At 43.6% G+C, this 11,426-nt stretch overlaps 1 protein-coding gene across 1 annotated transcript; it reads left to right on the top strand.

The window, feature by feature from the left end:
• The first annotated feature begins 3,315 nt into the window (after window positions 1-3,315).
• gsx1 (GS homeobox 1) lies at window positions 3,316-5,719 on the top strand. The gene is given in 2 exon segments (NM_001045789.1): window positions 3,316-3,831; window positions 4,803-5,719. Coding segments are annotated over 2 exon segments (732 nt in total). The 5' UTR covers window positions 3,316-3,449; the 3' UTR covers window positions 5,153-5,719.
• The last annotated feature ends 5,707 nt before the right edge of the window (window positions 5,720-11,426 follow it).

Genomic DNA, 11,426 nt, shown 5'->3' with positions numbered 1-11,426 from the left:
ACAGAGAGGATTCCAGCTGTTACAGGACCTACCGACTCAGTCACAATCGTGTTACTTACACTTATGGTTTAGCCTTATTGCTTGCAAGTCAAATGGTAATTTGTAAAATGAAAACTCCTACTTGTATTATGTAAATCATTTTTTGTTAGGCTGAGAACATTGAGACCCCCTATATGTGCCAATGCTTTTCCCTACAGCAGTCAGACCCCCTATATGTGCCAATGCTTTTCCCTACAGCAGTCAGACCCCCTATATGTGCCAGTGCTTTTCCCTACAGCAGTCAGACCCCCTATATGTGCCAATGCTTTTCCCTACAGCAGTCAGACCCCCTATATGTGCCAATGCTTTTCCCTACAGCAGTCAGACCCCCTATATGTGCCAATGCTTTTCCCTACAGCAGTCAGACCCCCTATATGTGCCAATGCTTTTCCTTACAGCAGTCAGACCCCCTATATGTGCCAATGCTTTTCCCTACAGCAGTCAGACAGACGCACTATATGTGCCAATGCTTTTCCCTACAGCAGTCAGACCCCTTATATGTGCCAATGCTTTTCCCTACAGCAGTCAGACCCGCTATATGTGCCAATGCTTTTCTTACAGCAGGCAGACCCCCTATATGTGCCAATGCTTTTCCCTACAGCAGACAGACCCCCTATATGTGCCAATGCTTTTCCCTACAGCAGTCAGACAGACGCACTATGTGTGCCAATGCTTTTCCCTACAGCAGTCAGACAGACGCACTGTGTGTGCCAATGCTTTTCCCTACAGCAGTCAGACAGACGCACTGTGTGTGCCACAAATAACTGTACTTAGACCACGGAAGCCATTTAATGTACAACAAAAACAAACCTGAAGTCCCCTTGCCCAGACCTGCCCGCAGTAAGACCCTCATGGCATTACCGTATGTAATTCATCTGGAAAAAAATATTCTACTTGTTTTGGGGCTAAAATGCAACAATCAGTAACTTTTGATGAATAAAAAAAAATGGGCAGACAAGGTTTCACAGAACTTCAGCTTGTTTGAACCCATAATTGCCAAACAATCCCCCGAAACATTTCAGCAGCAAACAGATCCCATTGTCCGGCTGCACATTAGAAAGTGCCATTCGCTTTGAAGTTTTTCCTCTAATGGCTCTAAAGTGAAAGAAAATGTTTTCCTATTACTTAATTCAATCATAGCGGAGAAGCTTGGTAAAAAGCCCACGGATTTTGCCCAAAGTGTGACAGAATTGCCTTTGTGCTTGCTTATCCTCTGCTGTCACACACTTTAATTCGCTTCTCTTTATCCTGCATTCAGAACTTTCTTCAATGACATTCAATAAGGTTCAGGCTGAAAAAAAAAAACTGGTTATTTTTTTTAAAAAGATATTCTTCCTAGTGGCTTTGGCTGGGGGGCACTGAGTTAACTCTTTCCCCCCAGGCGCCTCTGCTGGTTTTCTTGCCTGAGGGGGTTGATTTGCAGGTGCAGAGCTGGTTTCTGCCCCACAAGCACAATGATATCCTGCTTATAGCCCCCTGTCCTTCTGCTGAGCCCACTCAGGCTACTTTTCAGGGGAGAAAAAGATAAAAAAAGCATAAAGCATCAATTATGCAAAGCATTAGGTTTTCTATGGTCTTAATATTCCATGTCATTATTAATATGCATTATCTATTAAGGCGATTAGAAAGATTTCATTAATCTAACACACACGCAGATTTGGGGCAAAGTATGAATTTATAAGGCTATTTATCTTCATAAATGCGCTGATTATTTCATTAGAAAATGTTATCGTCGTCTGTGATTTCCCTATAATCGTGTATTCATGGCAGTGAGACCCCTCTCCCTATTATTTCTCTCTTGCACACACACAGGGCATATACACTTGGGCATAAGATATATATATATATATGTAGATTTATATATATCTTAGTCTTCAAATAGTAAATTAATAACTTATTATAAAGTGCTAACCAAATTTTAACGCTGCCAATTTTATTACGGGATAAAACGCTGTACAAATAAATGTAATAAGGATATATATCTATATATAAATATATACACACACATATATTTTAAACGTAACGACAATAGAATAATTATAACAAAAATCCATACTTACTTACAGATACAACTGAAAGCAAATCGCTCTGAGTATCAGGAACAACTAGGGATAAATAGGGCGCTATGGAAATGAATATAAACATGGAGAAGAGAGAGAATGTAGTTGGCAGGGAAGGATCGAAAGTTTGGACATGATACAATGAATGATATAAATGTAACAGAATAAAGTAGGTATGTGACAATATAAGGTAACACTGAGGTGACACTAAAGTGTAATATGAAGGGATAGAATAAGGCAAGCACAGAGGGAAGGGAATTCTACATGGATTTAAACAAAGCTGATCTATAGGGATGTGGGATAGAGTAAGAGATGTATAATAAGGTGGCTATGAAGTGACAGAATGCAGGGTATAGGGGGGACATTATTAGGCAGATATGACAAGAATAGGTATCTGGGTGACAGAATAAGGTAAATGCGAAACGACAGAATTAGGAATGTTTGTGGCTTATTGAGGTATTGAGGTGCAAGGCGAGTTGAATATAATAGGGGGTATAATAGAGTGGATATAATAAAAAGGTAAACTGGCAGTGAAGTTTGTAGGCGCCATATCCAGGTGGCAGATTAGGTAGGTATCGAGTAAGAGAATTAGGTAGGTGGGTGACTGTAATAGGGCAGCGCAGTATAAAGGTAATATAATACAATATAAAGGTAATATAATCCAAGTATGAATTGAATGCAGGTAGTTGCCATACCAAAGTGACAGGTAGATATGAAGTGACAGAATGCAGTGGGTGACAAGACGAGGTGGGCTCACTATGAAGGGGACAGTATGGGGGGCAGGAGTTAGGGGTACAGACTAAAGCTACAGGTGGCTGGCTGTGTGGGGGATGCTGGGCAGATAAAGAAAAAGATAATTCCAGGCAATATTTTCATAAGAGGGGAATGGGGCGGACCCCGCTAATGTTCCCCCGGCCCAAGTAAGAGCTATAAAAGAATATTAAATAGAAAGTGAATGAGAAAATCAGCCCCCAAAGCAGAGAGGAGGGTGGGGGCCGCCCGTTAGGGTGTGGGTGGGGCAGACAAGAATAGAGTACATTATGCAGTTCATTTAGTTAACAAGTGAAATAATGAGGGAGCGTGCAGAGTGAATGCCAAGAGAAAAGGCACAAAAAGGCTATTGAGTGCGCAGGCCGCTCCTGCTGGACCGCGATCACATGGCCCGCAGCCTATTTAAGCGGAGGGATTAGGGTTTCAGCACCACTCTGCTGGCCAGCACCCTGCCTCTCACATCGCTCCCAGCCTGGAGGCGCTTCCCTCTACTCTCTGCCTGCCTGCCTGCACCCTGCTCTGCCTGCCTGCCACCTACTCCCCTGCACCCCACACCGTACCCCCCAAAGCCTGGCACTCATGCCTCGATCCTTCCTAGTGGATTCCCTTATCCTAAGGGAGACAAACGAGAAGAAGGTAGAGAGCAGCCCCCCTCTGTTCCCCTATGCAGTGCACCCCACTCACCCACTGCACGGATTGCCAGCCGGGTCCTGCCACTCTCGCAAATCCGGACTCCTCTGTGTCTGCCCAATGTGTGTCACTGCCTCCCACCTACACCCACCTCCACCTGGCATCCCCCTGCTCAAAGCTTCATTCTCTTCCTTTGGCACCCAGTACTGTCCGGCAGGTCTGGGCAGGCAGCACTCAGCCTCTACTGGCATCAACGTTAGCCATGGGCCAGCTCTGTACCAGGCAGCCTACCCACTGCCCGACCCCAGGCAGTTCCACTGCATCTCTGTCGGTAAGTTGCCTTATACTGATTACTAAATGTATAATGATTGTTTAAACTGCACTTAGTAAGGGTTGAACTGTTCTTAGGCAACTTGTCTAATTGTTATGTGAGCCACCCTGCAGCAACACATGCCTAACGGGTAATATATAGAACTTAGTGGCAGATAAGTAAGAAATAGAAGCTGGGTTAGTAGAACATGAATTGGTAGAATACAGAACAACAAAAGATGAATTAGTAGAATATGGAATATTGGAGGATTCGTTAGTAGAAGAAATGACAGAATATGGGTTAAAATATGGATTTAGTAGACAGTGGTTCTAGGTGTAGTTGAGGTAACTTTAAATAGTATAGTGATACACGATTCTGTAGCTCTGTAAATTCTATTAAGAAATAATGTCATGTTTAATTCCATTGACTTGGGCGCAGGAAGAGGGTGACCTGGCTAATACATTGGAAATGAATTGGGCTATACAAAGATGGCTAGTATATAGGCAAAGGAGTTGGCCACTGCATGTTGTACTGTACAGGTATACTGACATGGCTAGTAGTGATAGTACCAGGGGATGTTGGATGGCTATAAGGTACAGGTATACTGACATGGCTAGTAGTGATAGTACCAAGAGATGTTGGGTGGCTATACGGTACAGGTATACTGACATGGCTAGTAGTGATAGTACCAGGGGATATTGGGTGGCTATACGGTACAGGTATACTGACATGGCTAGTAGTGATAGTACCAGGGGATATTGGGTGGCTATACGGTACAGGTATACTGACATGGCTAGTAGTGATAGTACCAGGGGATATTGGGTGGCTATACGGTACAGGTATACTGACATGGCTAGTAGTGATAGTACCAGGGGATATTGGGTGGCTATACGGTACAGGTATACTGACATGGCTAGTAGTGATAGTACCAGGGGATATTGGGTGGCTATACGGTACAGGTATACTGACAGCTCTTTTACTTGTGCTCCCAGACAGCTCTCCCAGCCAACTGAGCAGCAGTAAGAGGATGCGCACAGCCTTCACCAGCACCCAACTCCTGGAACTGGAGCGGGAATTCGCCTCCAACATGTACCTGTCGCGACTCAGGCGCATTGAAATCGCCACCTACCTGAACCTGTCGGAGAAACAGGTGAAGATCTGGTTCCAAAACAGGAGAGTGAAGCACAAGAAGGAAGGCAAGAGCAGCACCCACAGGGCCAGTCCCCACGGCTGCAAGTGCTCGTCCCTATCCAGCAAGTGCCTGGAGGAGGATGATGAGGATCTGGCTATGTCTCCCAGCTCCTCAGGGAAGGATGACAGGGACCTCTCCCCAAGTCCCTAACCCACAGGACTAGAAGGAAAAAACTCTCAGACAATTAGCACTGCCAATGTAAATGTGTATAATGGCCTTTGTACATAGTGGGATAAATAACTAAATACCAAACAGCCAATGGACAAGCACTGACCCATCAGCACATGATACAGACATTTCCATGTCACCAGCTAATCTCCCTGAGCAAGAAGGGTTCTTATCATTACTAGCAGGGAACCCACCCTACTCTGCTACAGCAAAACTGCATTTGGTTTGGGGGAGATTCGGCCTTCTTCTGAACTACATCTCCCATCATGCACTGACAGCCTTCATTAGCCTTTCCTTCTCAGAAGGTTCTGGGAATTGTAATGAGGCAGACACTGGGCTGTGGGGTTCTGAGGATAGAACAACATCTGTTAATGAATGTACAGAATTTTGCAACAATATAGAAATATTGTAAGATTCTTGAGAATATAAATTTCGTTGGGGAAGGGTGGGGGTATGATCTTTGTATCGTTTGTCAATATCAGAAAGAAAAATATATTTATTTATTTATGTAAAAATGGAAACATAATAATAAAATTCTTTTTTTTCTAATTGTTTTTGTCTAGTTTGGTCTTCATCTACCATCGCTCTCTCCCTTCTCTCGTTTATTGATATAAATCATATTTAATTTATCTAGCTATCATCTATATATCATCTATCTATCTATCTATCTATCATCTATCTATCATCATTATCTATCTATCTATCTATCTATCTATCTATCATCTATCTATCTATCTATCTATCTATCTATCTATCTATCTATCTATCTATCATCTATCTATCATCTATCTATCTATCATCTATCTATCTATCATCTATCTATCATCATTATCTATCTATCTATCTATCTATCTATCTATCTATCTATATATCTATCTATCTATCTATCATCTATCTATCTATCTATCTATCTATCTATCTATCATCTATCTATCATCTATCTATCTATCTATCTATCTATCATCTATCTATCTAGCTATCATCTATCTATCTATCTATCTATCATCTATCTATTTATATCATCTATCTATCTATCTATCTATCATCTATCATCTATCATCTATCATCTATCATCTATCATCTATCTATTATCTATCTATCTATCTATCTATCTATCTATCTATCTGTTATCTATCTATCTATCTATCTGTCATCTATCTATCTATCTATTTATCTACCCAACTGTTCGTCTGACTTTTTATCTGATGATAAACTGATTAAAGTTAGTAATTAGGAAACAAAGTAACAATATAAGTGAAAGAGAAACACAAAGATACAATTCTCCTTCCCAGACACATCGCTCACATTTCAAGGCCTGGGATCACACACATTTAAGGCACACGAATAAAAGCAATATAACTAGATACTAATACTGATATAACTAGAACTAGGTTTGCTGTCCGGACTATACAAATATGTCCCTGGAAAAGCTGATTTTTATAGATTTATAGATCTGCAACTGACTGACTGGCTATATTTCTATTACTATCTTTCTGTTAACCCTCTGTCTACCAATAGGAATGCATCTCTTTTTGGTTATTAATATACTGTACCTACACACATATTTATATGGATTTGCACAAATACGCATTACCAAGGAACCACCGCGTTTTATGTATATTTCACCTTATTTCAAAAACATATAAAAAAACAAAACGCACCGGGGAAAAAATGTGCCTTTAATGTGAGAGGTTGGGGGTGAAGTTAACATAACCAGCTGGTACCAGTACAGGAATCCATTCAACTAAGAGACTGGGGGTGGCAGGCACCTGCCCATGAGTAACACCTGCTAGACAGATAGGTACCTACATTGATCGTGTGCCCCCACCCCAGCAGGGTTTCAGTCACTCTCGGGCTAATAAGGGTTAATGATTGTTTTTGCCCAAACTCGTGTTAGTAAATCATCCCAGTGCTTGTTACTCAGTAACCTCCCGCCTGTGTGGGTCTCATCCCCACCTGCTCCTGGAGACAATATACTGCCCCCACGCCCTACTTCTCCTGATTCAGCACGAATTATTGGCCACATGAAGCGCATTGTGCCTTGGGCAGTAGCCATAGTCTGTGCCCCAAATGTTGCGATTTTTAAATGTCCCTTTTTTTGCAGGAGCGCACAGCCTTTGTACATGGGGCTCAGGTAACCTGACTGCCCAGAGTCTGCGCAAAATCCCCTGTCAGTGACTTCCATAGCTGCACTATGGGCTCCCAGGCACAAGCAGGGGCAGCAGGGCACAAACACTCGGTATTTCAGTAACCCCAGAATGAAAGCCATCAGAGGTTTTATACAGGATTCCCACTTTCCTGTCTAACTGAACTAAAACAGTAATTTCCATGCGGCGGAGAAGCGCCTGAACCTGGCAGCGCAGTTTGTGTTTCTTTGGGTGCGATCCGCCCGACTCTGGGACACACACATTGCGGTAGAAATTGAGCACTTCTGCTTTGTAAACATTTTGTACAATTTTCTGCACATTTGTGGTTCACGACAACCCCTGCCCATGTGCATTTACTCTGGGTACCACTTCATGAGTCCGATGGGTGGTTCTGAAAATATAATCTACCAAAGCTCCATTGTGCGCTGTAAGTGTATGTATGTATCATGGGATGCTGCGGCCTCTCTGCGCTCCCCACTGTCCTGATCATTTGGGCAGACAACTGAAAGGCACCCATAACTGGAGGGAGACAGAGAGAATGTGTACTCTACAAGTGGCCATTCCCTTCTCTGGTATCCATCCTTCTGCCCCCACCTGGGCCAATGGTTCAGATACTGTACAGGGTTCCAGTGGACTTGTGGCCACAGTGTGGGACTGGCCCCCCAGGATACCAGGAAAACTCCTGTGGGCCCAGGTGTCAGTGGGCCCTCATGCTTCTAACTATTTAGCCTGTTTCATGGTCATTCCCTATTTCGGAATAGGAAGAAAGGGGAGAAATAGTTGGAAGAATAGATGCTAGCATGTAAATAAAAGAGACTGGGAGAATAAAGAGATTGGGTGAGGAAAGGAGGAAAAATAGTTTGGAAAGCGAGCCAGGGTCTAAGGTTTCCTTGAGTTCCCAGTCCAACACTGTGTGGCCACCTTAAGAGTAAAGGCACACAGACAAGTAGCTCCTGAACTGAATTTCTGGGTAACCCCCCCCATGATTGTAAATAAATATTATTAGTTATTAAGTAAGTCTTGCTTACACTAGGGCCCTCTACTTATTGGTAAATGATAGCACTGTAGGTGAATGTATTGCTTAGCAACATACTGAGCAGCACTTTATGGCCACTATTAGTCTGTCAAACTGCAATACCAACTGCTGCACCATGCATCCATTTATTGTCACATAACACATTTAATCAGCTATAAGTTGCCTGTAACATCAGTGGCACTGCAGTACAGCCCATAGCTGCCAGCTGTATCTAAAAATGACCATCTGCACAGAAGTATCTGAAGTGATGGTATTATCTACATCAGTCCCAACTGGCTGCTCCCTCAGCTGCACCCTTATAACCTGAAACAGGTTGATAGTGCCAGTCCTACAAAACTGGCACTATCAACCAATGCCTTAAAGTGGCCCTACGTTACTCTTATACAGTTTGCAGTTAGCCTTCTTTATTGTGCTGAGGACTATTTATTTATTTGCCTTTCCATACTGCCACTCTATATCAGGTTGCTAGGGACAGCTACACGCAGCAACCAGACCAAAGATTAACAGTCAAGCTCCTTTCTTTCTTTTCTTCTTATTAATTCATAATGATTATCTTTCTATTCATATCATATAACGAATTAAAACAAAAACACAAATACTTTTAATAGTGTTAAGGTGCTTATTGGCTTGCAGATTTTGCTTTTTGATAGGCTGTTGGGAACCTGTGGCCAAAGCTGGAGGCAGTGGTCTTTTTTCTGCATTGTGCATCTTCTAATCCGTCATGTGTATTAGAGGCTTTAACCTCTAGCCTAGGGACATCAGCTGAGAGGAAAATGGCCATAGATGGCGAGACAAGCAGCTCGCTGCACACTGTGAGGATCACACGAAAGGCTTAGCCCTTTATCCCTCACCTATAGTTAACAGTTTTGCCAAGTTAATCTTTAGAAGTGATGAACTCTTTGCCATCCCACTCCAAGGGTTAATTATATTAATGAAATGCATCTCCTGTAAGTAAGAGATGAGCCCCCATACAATGGCGGGTCAGGGACTTTTCCAGGCCCCCTTGGAGAAGATGCAGCTTGGAGTTCCTTTGTCAGCCATAGGTCATTGTAACTCAGAATGGAGACTGAAGCACAAAAATGACAATATGTTTGTAAATATATTTTCCGCAGTGGCATCATCATTAATATCATCAATACAATGTACAGCCACATCTTTCTGTTATAACCCATTTTTATAATAAAATACATAAAGCTGGCAAGGGTTGGGCAGAGCAGGTCCTGACTGGCAATCTGTAGATTCTGGTATATACCAGAGGGGTTGCTGGAAGATATCATCCAGGTCGAACTGGACTGGCGGGATATACGGAAAAAACCCGGTGGGCCCGGCTGACCCAGATCTGATCACCGCCTGCCCTCCCCCATCACTCACCCCCTGCCCTCCTCTCCCAATCATGCGTGAGCAGGGGAGAGGGCTAGCGGTGGGGTCCCAGAGGGGGTGTGGGGGTTCGCAGCCCCAGTTGGCCTGACACACCTCAGTCCGACCCAGGATGCCACAGACAGTCACTATTTATTGGGCTGTTGGGGGGCTGTTTGGACCTTTGTGTACTTGGAATGCCAGGGCCTATTTTGAATCCCAGTACAGACCTGATTGTAAGCATTATATAATATAAACTGAAAACACACAAGAACTGATTTACCAAAGCAGGGCTTCAAGCAAATTGCAAATTTAGACGCAAAGCAACTTTGTTTTTTTACCCTTTTCCCAGAATTCCAGTGGTATTGGGAATGCACTCTAAATGGCGTGTACCTCAGCTTGGGCCCAATTACCCCAGCACATCCAAATTAGCTTCTGCCTTGGTAAATCCCATAGGAGTTGCAGGACACAGACCATTTGAGTGCAAACTGCAACACTGGTAGTGGTACTGGTGTGGTGTAAATAATGCCATTAGCATGTGATTTACCGGACCCAAAGCTGGTGTTAATTTCAGGGTTCCCTTGAATTAATGCACCTCTGAACTTTGCAGTTGGGGAGCAGCTGGATGCAATTCATCAGGGCAGGCTGTATGGGCACATTGGAGCATGTAGTTGTAAGGAGCATGTATGAAAGCACGGTACCCAGAGGTGGGCCAAGAGATTTGGACACCCAAGGCCGCCCTCAGCAAACTTCTGCCCCTATTGACCGGGTGCTCCAACGCTGCCTCTGCTGATAGAAACCAACTCTCCCCACCTACCAGATCCTTTGCACTGCAATGGTATTCTGCTTGCACTAACCACCTGTCCTCATTGCTCCTTAAAGAAGGAACAGTGCAATTTTCCCCCGCACCCTGCTTGGTTGCATCCTCCTTTCCCCTCCTGATCGCTCATAGGTAGGAGAGCAGCCAGGGAGGCGAGATGTCTCTACAGCTATAGAGGATGCACGCCCCCAGTCCGGGCCCCCCTGTCCCCTGGGTTCCTCTTCCTCTATAGGTATGCCACTGCCACATACAATATATAATCTCTGCTACATTTGTTTTCCAGTGTGAAAAATATTTTGTGTCACGAACAAGAATTTCTCATAGATGGTGATAATGAGAAATTTTAAAATGAAGCATTCAGGAACAAAGGTTTTTACATATTTTTAAGCAATACTGAAATGCTGGAAAAATTACTATCATGTTGCCATAGGTTTTAATTTTGTGGTTACAGTCTCATTGCACCCCCGCCTAATGGTTTAAAATTTAGTGGTTGAGCACAACTTCCCCCCTTTTTTTGCTATAGCTTATACAGGAGCAGTGGCAAGGTTCTCACCCTTCCCAGCTACAGTCAGGTGATCCCAGTGGAGCCAATAATAGGGCAACCATTTGGGGGTTTTAACCTTGAAAGCAAGTAAAGGCCCCCATACACAGGCCAATTGTAGCTGCTGATATTGGGTCCCTTGGACCGATTCAGCAGCTTATCGGCCCGTGTAGGGGCAGGAACGAGGGACATGCCCGACCGATATCTGGCCTGAAATTGGCCAGATATCGATCAGGCAGGTTAAAAGATTTAGTCGGATCGGTTTCTCACCACCCCATTTCATGTTGCTCCCAGTGGCCTCACAGTAGGTGCCCATTTTTAAATCTCTGGCTTGGAAACAAGTTTTGGAAGCACAG

The sequence above is a fragment of the Xenopus tropicalis genome, chromosome 2, assembly GCF_000004195.4.
Source record: "Xenopus tropicalis strain Nigerian chromosome 2, UCB_Xtro_10.0, whole genome shotgun sequence".
Taxonomy (NCBI): domain Eukaryota; kingdom Metazoa; phylum Chordata; class Amphibia; order Anura; family Pipidae; genus Xenopus; species Xenopus tropicalis.
Note: the sequence above shows the minus strand (reverse complement) of the source record. Positions and strands in the feature narration are given on the sequence as shown.